Source organism: Balaenoptera physalus, assembly GCF_965194825.1.
Source record: "Balaenoptera physalus genome assembly, chromosome: 2".
Lineage (NCBI taxonomy): Eukaryota > Metazoa > Chordata > Mammalia > Artiodactyla > Balaenopteridae > Balaenoptera > Balaenoptera physalus.
In genome coordinates this window covers 37,135,247-37,147,594 of record NC_138883.1, presented here as the reverse complement: position 1 = coordinate 37,147,594, position 12,348 = coordinate 37,135,247, and the positions used below count along the sequence as shown (strand labels likewise).

Below are 12,348 nucleotides of genomic sequence, written 5' to 3'. Positions count from 1 at the left end.
AGGCCTAGGAGGGATACTTCCTCTCTTTCCACTGGGGTTGATAAGCTCAGAGAATATGGATCTAGGGTTGCTAGCAGCCAGCTTTCCTGCCTCCCAATGAGAGCCAGCCTGTGAAGTGGATCCCAGTAGCGTAGGAAAAGAGAGAGACAACAGAGTCCTGCAATATTATTAGAGCCAACTGTGCCTCATTATTTTGCAAACTAATGTACTTCCATACCTGGACTTTTCCAGTTATAAGAGACAATGAAAGCTGAAGACAATATAAAAGACAATTTTCTACTGGAGTTAGCTTGTGTTGAGTCTCTGTCACTTGTAACCAAAAAAAAAAAAAAAAAAACCTAACTAATACAGAGTCATTAGGTCCAAATATTCGGGAGGAGGAAGCATCTGCTGGAAGACCAAGGTCAGGTCCTTGCCAAGATACCTGCGAGGAATGACCAGACTGAAATAACAAATGAACCAGAGGTGGGTCACACATACACCAGGGTCACACACAGACCAATCTTGACCATAGGCTTTCCTTCCCAGCACTGTCTTCTGCTCTTGATATTTCCTTTCCTCTTCAACTCCCCGCAGACCTCCTTATCTCCGAAGACCTTATGAAAGCCCACGTCTTCTAAGAAGCCTTCCCTGACCACCTCAGCCTCTACCCTCTGGCTTCTAGTATTAATTGTAATTATCAAAGAACTGTGAACCATCTTATACTAATGTCTGCTTTCATTGTCTAGAATGGTACTTTAAAGATTTTACTGTTATATGTTTACAGTTGGTCATTCTCTCTCACCTGGTCAAAGTCAGAGATGGGTCTGATGCTTTTGTGTCCCTGACAGGATCCAGCATAAGGCCTGGCACATAATTGCACCTCAGTGAATATTTGTGGATTAGAAACTTGTGGATACAATTGTGAGAGCCACAAGAGTCCAGTCTGTACGCAGCTCTCCTCAGTGGGAAATAAACTCCACTTGTGTCCAGGATGACAGCGGGTTACATTCCTCTAGCAAAGCTAGAGTGAGTGGTGATAAAAGAGGAGGAGGAGCAGGGGAAGAGAACAGAGATGAGGTGAGAATGTAGATCTTTGCTGATGGCTGAGACCTTCCAGGGAACGTCTCCTAGGTCCCCTGGGAGAGTGGAGAAGAGAAATGTCCCTGTGCCTCAGATTCCTCTGAACTTCCTGGGGGAGGAGTGTAGACTAGAAGGGTGGGTGTGGGGTGGGAAAAGGCGCAGGTCAGAATCAGCTCCTCTTTGGAAATGTCTTCAGAGATGGGGCAGGAGCCACGTGGGAGAAACCAGTGTTCTCACTCCATAGTCATTCCTCATTCTGGATCTATTTTAATGCAGCTGGAGATTATATTTTCCACCAGGCCTACGTCCAAATGGCATTTGACTATATCCCAAACATCCTACCCCAACCTTTAAAGCCCAGGATTTTTCAACACTGAGGCTAATATAGTAATTTAAAGGTCTTTTGAGTGATGAGAAGATCTTTAACATATGCATATATCCTCATTCTTTGAAAGCTAACACTATTTGAATATATGCATTCTGAGTCATTCCTATAAAGGGAGGGAATCTCTTTCCTCCCTTCAGGTGTGATAATAGTCACATCTGCGAGCATAGAAAATACTGCACAGTTAGGCCCTCAACTGTTCTCTAATTGTTTTCTGGCTCTTCCCCTTTTTGATTTGGTTATACATTTCCCTCCTGGGGCAATGCTATGTCTTATTCTAAGTGTACATCTCCCAGCAACCAGGACACCCAATAAGTGACTATTGGATGGATGGATAGATGAGCGGATACTGAGTAAATACCTACCTACACAAACAAATAAACAACAACAAAATCTGTATTAGTCCGGGTTCTCCACACAAACAGAACTAATAGGATGGAGATGGATATATACGTGAAAAGATTTAATATAAGGTGTTGGCTTATGCGATTATGGAGGCTGAGAAATCCCAAGATCTGCCTCCAAGCTGGAGACCCAGGAAAGCTGGTGGTGTGGTTGGAAGGCCTGAGAGCCAGAGCACCAATGGTGTCGGTTCCAGTCCAAGTCTGAAGGCCTAAGACCCAGGAGTGCCGAGGACAGGAGAAGATCAATGTCCTAGCTCAGCAGTCAGGCAGAGAGAGAATTCAAACTTCCTTCACCTTTTTGTTCTATGCAGGCCCCACATTGGGGAGGGCAATACACTTTACTCAGTCCACCAGTTCAAATGTTAATCTCTTCTGGAAACATCCTCACAGACAACCAAAAACAACATTTAACCAGATGTCTGGGCATCCTGTAATCCAGTCAAGTTGACACATAAAATTAACTCTCACGAACCCAAACATTTACCAAGCATTTATTACATCCCAGGCACATGCTAAGTACTTTACTGATATTATCTCATTCTTAGAGATATATATGTGCGAGAATTTCCTAGAGGAAAAAACACTTATGTTAGGTGACTTCTAGGATCTCTTCCAGTTATAAGATTCTTTGACATGATGTGGCATTAGGGAAAGTAGGATATTGAGGTGTGGGGCTTGGGAACCTAACACCTAGAAGCAGAAATAAAAATAACGTTAATAGTTACCCCTTTCTGTAGACTAGGAACTGTGCTAAGTACCTTACAGATATTTTCTCACTTATTCCTGAGTAACACCCTATGAGATAGGAACTACTACTCACTCTATTTTCAGATGAGGAAACTAAGGCACAGAGAGGTTAAATGGCTTGCCTAAGAAGCAGAGTTAGCATTCAGGTCTGTTGACCCCAAAGTCAGTGCTCTTAACCATCCTGCTTCCAGAGGGACTGCAAAGCCCTCATTCTTGGTCTGGTTGTCTGAGAAGGTACCCTTCCCTGGGGCCACAGGGATGCAGGTGAGCCGGGGGAAGGAGAGCATTGTGGTAGGACCTGTGAGATTTAGTGAGGAGGGGCGGCATGCAGGACAGCTGGGGCTGAGGAAGGCTCTGGAGTCAATTCTGCAGGAGTCACTGAGCCCAGCAGGAAGGAGACGAACTCTCCAGTCCCTTCAGCAGCACTTGGTAAAGCTCAGTTTTCCTCCCTCTGTCTCTCCCCGGGACAGACAGGACAGGATGTTCTGGAGTTTTAGCAGCGGGACCATTCCTTGGGAACAGGCAGCAGAGCTATGATTAGGGCTTAAAAGTCTGTGGTTGCCAGGCAAAGGCCCTGCCTCACCTTTTATAGCCAGCTAGCCTGAGACGTCACGTCACAAGTATTTAGAGACTTTTTGCTCCCCCCCCCCATTTGCTTTATGACCCTGAACGCATTCCTCCTTTTCCTCCCGTCATTCAATTTTCCAGCCCCTGGAACAAGTCTGTAACTCACTTATGAGCCTAGAGGCTCTCTGGTGAATTGTAAGGCAATTCATACCGCTTTGGTTGGGCAAAACAGGGTGGGGGCATTTCTTTCTTTCTTTCTCTTTAATTTTATAAATTTATTTATTTATTTATTTTTGTCTGTGTTCGGTGTTTGTTGCTGCACACGGGCTTTCTCTAGTTGTGGCGAGCAGGGGCTACTCTTCGCTGCAGTGCACAGGCTTCTCATTGCTGTGGCTTCTCCTGTTGCGGAAGACCGGCTCCAGGTGCGCGGGCTTCAGTAGTTGTGGCGCACGGGCTTAGTTGCTCTGTGGCATGTGAGGTCTTCCCAGACCAGGGCTCAAACCTGTGTCCCCTGCATTGGCAGGCGGATTCTTAACCACTGTGCCACCAGGGAAGTCTGCATTTCTTATCTTGGGTTTAATTTGCTTAAGTTGCTTCCACCTTTTCTGCTTGGGTCTAGTGACTCCTTGGGAGCTGGGGTGAGGTATTTGGTAGCCCGATGGTGGTTAAGAGCATGAGTTTAGGGCAGAGGGGCCTGGGAATATGTCCTAGGTCTGCCATTAAGGACCACATGACCTGGGACCTGGGACTTGACCTCTCTGAGCCTCAATGTTCTCATCTGTAAAATGGGGGAGAACTACTACCTGCCTCAAAGGGTTGTTGGGCAATCCTCAAAGGATGGCTGACTACTCCTAGCGTTATGTTATTCCCATAACAACCACAGGCTGAGGACACCCACAGGTCTGAGATAAGGGTATTTGGATCATAGAATCAGGAGTTATGAAGCCAGGTTTCTCTCCCTAGACAAGCTTGGAGGTGAAGGGAAAAGAGAGCTTGTTGTAGCTGAATGATCCAGTATGGTGTTCCTTAAGATTGTAGAATCCAAGATTTTCAGGATTGGAAGAAACCCTGGAAATCCTTTAAGACTGATAGGAAGGCAGTTATATAGCAGGAAAGTAAAAAAGAGAGCAGGCAAGGCTGACCTCCACAAAGCACTGCTTATGAAGGGATTTGAGATTCTGATGGGAGTGCCTGGCAGCCAATAATAGGATAGGACCAAGTGGGGTCTGGGAACCTGGTCACTGCTCAGGTGGAGAAACAAAGTTATTCCATCCACCCTTGGGTCAATTCTTCATTGCCTCTGGAGGAGATGCCGGTGGTTTAGGAAACTAGGTGGACCTGGTCCCATTTGTCCTAATCTGGTTATAACCCATGTTTCCTCTATGGTCTGGCACAGAAACCAGAGGAAGGGTATGCGGATCTGGGCTCCACTGTTGCCTTGGCACAGCTGCTCTGTGCTCTTTGGATAAGACGGAGAAGCCAGGGAACCCATAAGGCCCTGTCTAGGAGGAAAACATCAACAACCAAAATTACAGTCAGGAAGAACTGCCTCCATCTGCAAGTAACTGGGCAATGACCTCCTAATTAAGCTCTTATTAATTTGCTTTCTGAAAGTTACAGTATAGTACTTGGTGGGTGCACCCCGCCCTGCTTGTCACCAAGGTGTTGAAGATTAAACATTTCACGTGGAATCAAGGTGGAACTCTTTCATCTGATTAAATATAATAGCCTGATTTATTCCAACATCATGAAGTCTTAAAAGCCATACCCTTTTATCTTTGGAGCACTGGGAGGGATTGCAGGGTTTTTATCTTGAGTCCTGTGTCTCAGGGGAGGAAGAGGAAGCACCGGGAGGGGAAAAGACACAAAGCAGAATCCAGACCAATGTTTTTTAAAGTGTGGTCTATGGATCTCTCTTGCATCTGACTTACTTGCTTGTTAAAAAAATGCAGATTCCTGGGGTCTGTTTCTGAGTCGGAAACTTTCCAGGTGATTTTTATGAACACCCAGGTCTGAAAAATCTCAGGTACAAGTGGCAAGTCTTCTAGGGCATTAACCACATGGATAAATGAAGTACTCAGACAACTTAAAACGCCATCTCAGCTAATAGTTTCTTAACCCACCTCAGAAAATCTTTCACTTTAACATTAGACTGGGTAAAGCTTGACTGTTCCATGTTTATACTTCATTCACCTACAGGTAGTGATGTGGTGCAAATAGAAAAACTTCTGGCCTTTGGGACAGAGAAGGAATAGCATGTTTGTGTATAAATCACCCCTAGTTCATCAAAGGCTGATGTCTTAGTTCCAGCTCTCAGGTCTCAGGTGTTGTAAATGCTGACTTACAGCTCCTTTATCTACTGATAACAAAGGTGAACATAAGTGATCTCCAGAAATAGTTCACATGCGCTCCCGGGTTCTTGAAACACCACAGGTGATTGGCAAATGTTTCTGTTGCAGACACAAACTCAAACAGCTCATTCCCTTCAAGAGCTCCCCACAGCAGTGGCTACGAGCCTGAATGTAGTAAGGCGGGGACAAGCCTTCCTCTCCCTTGCCCCATACTTTCTTCCCCTTTCCGATGTCAGATTTTTCTGACATTTAAGGAGTCCAGACTGAGGGAAAGAAGTTATTGATAAAGAACTTCAGGAAGCAACTCCCATCCCCCCACGGCCCCTTGCCCAGGCCACTGCCCTTTCAGAGTTAGTTATAGACTCTCCATTCTACTCATTTCAGGAAGCCTGGGGGCCACATGGCTTTGAATCACTGTCTTGTAAGGCACAGTGAACTTCATTCAGTGGGCTCTGGGGAAATGCAGAGTTGGGTCCTGCCCGCCGAAGATTCTGGTAGGATTCTGATAGGTTCTGATTATAGGTAGCCTGGGTAACTCTGGAACATGTATTAATGGCACACGTAAAAAAAAATTAACAAATTTAGTGAGATATATTTCATATACCACATAATTCACCCATTTAAAGTATACAATTCAATGATTCTTAGTATATTAGATATTTTTAGTATTTGGATCACTATTAAAAGAAGCCCCTGGGCTTCCCTGGTGGCACAGTGGTTGAGAATCTGCCTGCCAATGCAGGGGACACGGGTTCGAGCCCTGGTCTGGGAAGATCCCACATGCCGCAGAGCAACTGGGCCCATGAGCCGCGATTACTGAGCCTGCGCGCCTGGAGCCTGTGCTCCGCAACAAGAGAGGCCGCGATAGTGAGAGGCCCGCGCACCGCGATGAAGAGTGGCCCCCGCTTGCCACAACTAGAGAAAGCCCTCGCACAGAAACGAAGACCCAGCACAGCCATAAATAAATAAAAATAAATTTAAAAAAATTATTTAAAAAAAAATACTGACTTAAAAAAAAAAAAGCCCCTAACCTGTTCACAGTCACGCCCCCCCCCCCCATTTCCTCCAACCTCCCTTTACCCCCAACTCCACCTCTAGGCAACCACTAATCTACTTTCTGTAGATTTGCCTATTCTGGACAGTTCATATAAATGGAATTACATATATGTGTCCTAGTGACTGGCTAATTTCACTTAGCATAATCTTTTCAAAATTCATCCATGTTGTTGCATGAATCAGTACTTCATTCATTTTTATGACTGAATAATATTCCATTGTATGGATATACATTTTGTTTATCCATTCATCAGTTGATGGACATTTGGGTTGTTTCTACCTTTTGGCTATTATGAATAATGCTGCTATGAACATTTGTGCACAAGGTTTTGTGTGGACAGATGTTTTCCTTCCTCTTGGGTATATACCTAGGAGTAGAATTGTTAGGTCATATGGTAACTCCACGTATCCTTTCGAGGAACTGCCAGACTGTTTTCCAAAGTGGCTGCACCATTTTACATTCACAAACAGTGTATAAGAATTCTAATTTCTCCACATCTTCCTTAACACTTACTATTATGTGTTTTTGATTTTAGCTATCCTAAAAAGTATGAAGTGATATTTCATTGTTTTTCTGATTTGCATTCCTATGATGGCTAATGACATTGAGTATCTTTTCATGTGCTTATTGGCCATTTGTATATCTTCTTTGGAGAAATGTCTGTTTAGGTCCTTTGCCCATTTTACAATTGGGGTTATTTGCCTTCTTATTCTTGAGTTGTAGGAATTCTTTACATATTCTAGATACAGTCTTTTATCAGATGTATGATTGCAAAATCTTTCTCCCATCCTTTGCATTTTTTCACTTTCTTAATGTCCTTTGAGGCATAACAGTTTTATGTTTTGATGATGTCCAAGTTATCTGTTTTGTTGTTGTTGTGGCTTGTGACTCACACTTTGGGAAGTGTTGCTAAAATGCACCTTGAAACTCTGGAAGCTTTGAGACCTCTAAGTTTGGCGGCGGTTTACAGGTTGACTTTGAGGTTGCCTTTGACAGGGATTTCCTCCAAGTTTGGGATTTCATTCCCCACCCAGCCAGCTAGCTCTTGCTCCTTCTCTGGGCTGGAAGCACAGAGCCCCAGGGGACCTTCACCGTGTTTACATCCCCTCCCTCTCCTGAGGTCTACCACAATAGAGCAGCTGAGATGACAGTTTGGAAATGTCCTTTATTGTGAAAACTCAATGGCCTTTGTCTCTGGGATTTGAAATTTTGATGCAAATGTTGGCAGCCAAGAGTTCGGAAGGAGGAGGGGAAGGGCTGGGAGAAGAAACCCTGCCATTGATTTCCATAGTGAGTCATTTCAACTCTGTGTTGTCTTGGTTTTCTCACCCATAAAATGGGGGAAAATATGTCCATCTCCCCAACTCAGTGGGGGTACTTTGAAGATGAGTTAGAATACTTTCGAGATCTTGGATTAAAGGCATTACTGAGGCACAAGGTGTTATTATAATAATAAATGACTTAATAGAAGAGAGGGTGAGGCCACTAAAGCAAAGGGTGGAAGGAGAGGCTCTGCACTGTGGAGTGGCTTCGGTCTAGAGCTCCTGGGCCCAGACAGAGTTTTATTCTTAGGAGTGAGATTGTGTAATTTCTCACAAACTGTTTGGGTTATTTTATTTGAGTTCAGCATTGCTCTGCTGAGTACATCCTATATGACTTCTGCCACAAGGAAAGATTACACTCTTTTTAGGAAATAAGATATATGTTAAAACAAATAGAAACAGAGCAAGATATTATAATCAAGCCGTGAACTGAATAACAAGTGTCAAAAAGAAAGCAGAATAGATAATGGTGAAGAGAAGCATTCCCCTATTATGAATCTGAGATCTACCATACACTAGCTGTGTGACTTTGCCTCCTTTTCTTCTTCTGTGACAGCAATTGTTCATATAAAGGACTTGGAATAATGGCCAGCACGTAGTAAGCCCTCAAATGTTGGACCTATCTGGGATCTTGTCAGGTTCGGCTTTTGCTGGTTATGTGATCTTGGCCAAGTGGCTAGATCCTTCTTATCCTCAGTTATCCCATCTGTAAAATGGGGATAAGGATACTTACTAGTGAAACGGAGCAAGACCCTGTGGGGCCCTCCTGGGTACAAACCCTTTCCGTGTTCCCCACTTCTTGTTTGCGGGAAATAGGCTTCATGCAGCGTCCTGGATCTTCCTTGAGGTCCAAAGGGCAAATTGAAAGAGCTGCTAATCAGGGAAGGGAGTGCAGAAACACAGGAGGAGCACTCAAGAAACAATAGTGCAGCCATGGGGCAGCGTCCGGGTTCCAACTCAAGGAACACACATAACAATATTTTTGAGTTCTTCTGCAGGAACTAAGGCCCCCATCCAGGTGGAGGATGGTAACTTCAGGCCTAGCACAAGATTCCTGGAACACTGCCCTGTTACCTCATCACCAACCAATCAGAAGAAAGTCTGCACACAGTGGAAGGTAAGAAAGAATCTGACGCCCTCCCCTGATGATTCTCCCTTGAAAAACTTTCCTGGGTGAGCAGAATCTCTAGAGTTGGTTTTTGGGCAGGAGCGTGCCATCTCCCCAGGTTGCCGGCCTCTTGAATAAAGCAACGTTTCCTTTCCAACCAACACTTGTCTCTGGAGTATTGGCTTTCCAGCGACAAGCAGATGAACCCGATTTCCGTTAACACTAGCTCACAAGGCGGAGGTGAGGATGGAGGGAGACAATGTTTGTAAATAGCATAGCAGGAGCCCTACAAATGGTAAGCATTCACTAAATTAGTTATTATTACTGTCAGTAACGCGATTACCTGCCCTGGCTGAGGGGTGCTGCTCACCGATGGCTTAGTTAAGTCAGAGGCCTTCTTTGGAAGCTGGAATTTGAGATGGGTAGGAAGGGATTGATAGGATTCGGGTGATGAGAGAAGAAAGCAGGATTAAAGAAAGGCAGAAGCCTGAGGCTGAACTGGCTCTGGAAGGCAGGAGGAGACTGGGGCTTCTCACTTTCCGGCCCCCCAAGCCCGGAGCCTGGCGGGCTGTATCTGGCAGAGCCCGTGGCGGCTGTTTACCTCCGACACCCCCCCCCCCCCGCCCCCCGCCTTCGCAATCTCTTTTTTCACCTTCGCAGTCGGCGAGGGCAGTGCTCTGCTAGGCTGGAGCAGGCTCTCCCTCCCTGAGGAATGTGCGACCCTCCCTCTCTGAGGAATGTGCGTCTAGCTTCCCGGGCCGATCCGGCCCAGCGCCTACCTCTTTCCCCCGCCGCGGGTAGCCAGGGGAGCCCCGCTGTCTTCACCCCACCCTCCGCCAGGATCCAGTTTCAAAGTCACCTGAAAGCCATTTCCTTCCGCGCACGCCCCTCCCCTCCGTGTAAATCACCTGGGGCTTGCACTTGCCTGGAGTAGCTTATTTTTCTTTTCCTTTTTGGCTTATTTTGTTTTTTAACGTGAATATTAGGCGTTTACTAGACACACTTACCTCTACCGGATGTCAAGTATACCCAGTGGTTCTGATGTCAGTGTCCCATCCCTCCTCCCATCCTGGGCTTCTCTTCTCCTGTCCTGTGCTGGGACAGCATCTATTTTTCAGCACATTTATTGATGAATTACTTCGGGTTTTTAAGTTTATGACCTTGCTCAGAACGCAACCGATCCTTATTGAGTGTCCCTGTCGCGCCCTCAGCCCCTCACTTTCCAGGTGTGCACCTTTCGATGCCCACATGATTACATACAGACATAAAAACAGGAGACAGGTTCTCTTCGTTTTACCAAAATGGGTCCTTTATTACACGGGTTTCTGCCTCTTGCTCTTCCCACCTAACAGTCTCGTGGTGGACTCCCTCCAAGTTATCGGCTTCTTCATCTCTTTCTTGTCAGCTTCTCGGAGGTTTGGATTTACATCTGTAAAGGGTCACGGGAACCGAATTTCGGTGAGGAATTCAAGACGTGAGTTTCTGACTCAGAAAAGCCGAGGTGACCTGCTCTGGTAGGATCAGGACTCCCAAGTCCGATCCCAACTAAGGACTCACTTGGAAGCCCCCTTTGCTGTCCGTACAATGGGGGCTGTTTTGGCCGTCCGGTGACCTCTTGGGAGGCAGTGATATCAGGTCTGTGACACCACGGTGAGTGTCCCCCCTCCAGCCCCCCAGGTGCGTCTTGGTGTCTTAGCGCATCTAGGTTGCTCGGGGGCGGCTAGCGTTCGGCCGGGCGGACACCGCCGGGGCCGCGCGCTCGCCCCACCCGCGGGCGTTAATCATTAGCGGCGCGCAAGCCCCCCTCCCGCCGCCGCAGCCTTTACCCCGGGTTCCAGCTCGCAGCGCCGCGAGGTTGCCCCCGTCCCCCGCTGAGCCGCCAATCGCGGGATTCCAGTCGCTGGCCCGAGTCTCCACCCACTGGAAAAATTCCTGGTCCGCCCTCCCTGTCCCCTCCCGCGGCTACTGCCGCTCTGCTCGGCCCCGACTTCCTGCCGGGCGCTGGAAGGCGCGCGCGGGCTGGGGTCCCCGGGGGCCGCGCTCGCAGCTGGCCGCGCCCCGGCCGCCAAGGGGCTGGCGGTGGGCGGGAGCAGCCGGCAGCCTCGGCCCCTTCCCGGAGCGACATTCAAACTCGCGCCCGCGTTGCGGCGGCACCTGGGTGGCTTCGCGCGCCGTGCGTTCTGGATCCAGCCGGGCGGCCGCTGCTCGGTGAGTGTCCGTCGGTTCTCCCCGCGTCCTCTGCGGGCGCAGCGGGCCGAGCGGCAGTGCCTGGAGTGGTTTTGAAGCCCCCGCCCTCCCGGGCACCCGCCCCAGCCGCCTGCGGGGTGAGGACTCGGCGCGGCAGAGGGGGGCCCGGGGCCACGTGGGCTCCTCCCAGGGCGACCCTCCAGGCCGAGGGCTGGAGCGCGGGAGGCTCGTGCAAGGAGACATTTTTCTGTCCTTTAGCCCCCACCCCGGAAACGAAAGGAGCGAATGCGCCCGGTGACTCCCAAGAGGCGCAGTTTGAAACTTGGGAAGCCCTCGAGGCGGCGCCCACCCGCGCCCACTGCGCGCTCTTTTGCCCGAGGGCTGGTACTTGCCTCGGACTGTGGGCCCGGGAGGGGTGGACTCTTTTGGGGAAGGACCCGAGCCTCTGGTCCCGGGAGCCCAAAGGCGCCAGCAGCCTGTTCCGGGTTGGTGTCACACAGTACTCGCTCTGGGAATCTCAGCTCGCGTCCTGGAGGGATTAGAGTGGGTGCCAGCAATGGGGTGTCGGGGAGCCGAAAGCACAGAAGCCACTGCCTGCCACTGCCTCCCTCGACCTCACCCACTCCCGAAACCGGTTTGGTTGATTTTCTCCTTATTCGCAGCCCTTTGGTCTGGAACGCTAGGAGGAGGCGTGCAAACTCGAAAATTTCAAGACGTTTTTAGGTAGCTACTTTTACTCTTTGGAGCTGCTTTTGAAAACAAAAGGAAGAACGGAGTGGGAAACGTAATGGTGGGAGGCTGGAGGGGTGTGGCCTGGGGTGGGGCGGTGTTATAGCGGCCACTGTAAGAGTTTCACCCTCGAAGTCACTTGCCTGTCTCCTGCTCTGGGGCCCCCAGGAGGCGATCCGGATTGCATCGCCCTACAGGGAACCCTGGACTGGGGGTTCCCAGAGTCTCCTCAGCCCTGCCTCTGCACGCAGCTCAGTCACACCAACCTTGCTCAAAGAAATAATGAGGGAGAGTAATGACAGCCCCGAGGGCTCCCCACTGAGCACATTGCCGGCCTCCCTTAAGGAAAGTGCCTTTCTAGCCTCGCCGTTGCTGGACTGGGAATGGAATCCTGAGTGACGTAGCTGGGAGTGACTTCACCCTAACCAT

General features: G+C 48.5%; 1 protein-coding gene and 1 long non-coding RNA gene across 4 annotated transcripts in view; one reads left to right on the top strand and one right to left on the bottom strand.

The window, feature by feature from the left end:
• The first annotated feature begins 9,052 nt into the window (after positions 1 to 9,052).
• The window catches only part of PLEKHG3 (pleckstrin homology and RhoGEF domain containing G3), a 66,185-nt gene continuing 62,889 nt past the window's right edge, over positions 9,053 to 12,348 (top strand). Inside the window, exon 1 of one of the 3 annotated variants that reach the window (XM_082448340.1) lies at positions 9,053 to 9,243. Coding sequence is in view for 1 of the 3 variants with exons in the window: in XM_082448337.1 (XP_082304463.1) it covers positions 9,263 to 9,298 (36 nt within the window). In the remaining 2 variants the exon portion in view is untranslated. Of the gene's footprint in view, positions 9,299 to 10,916; positions 11,212 to 12,348 lie in introns of those variants that run through there. The other 2 variants (XM_082448337.1, XM_082448327.1) reach the window with 2 other exon arrangements.
• LOC309654421 lies at positions 10,286 to 11,910 on the bottom strand. The gene is made up of 2 exons (XR_014260240.1): positions 11,158 to 11,910; positions 10,286 to 10,432 (listed from the first exon to the last, which is right to left on the bottom strand). It is a non-coding gene; the product is annotated as an uncharacterized lncRNA (long non-coding RNA).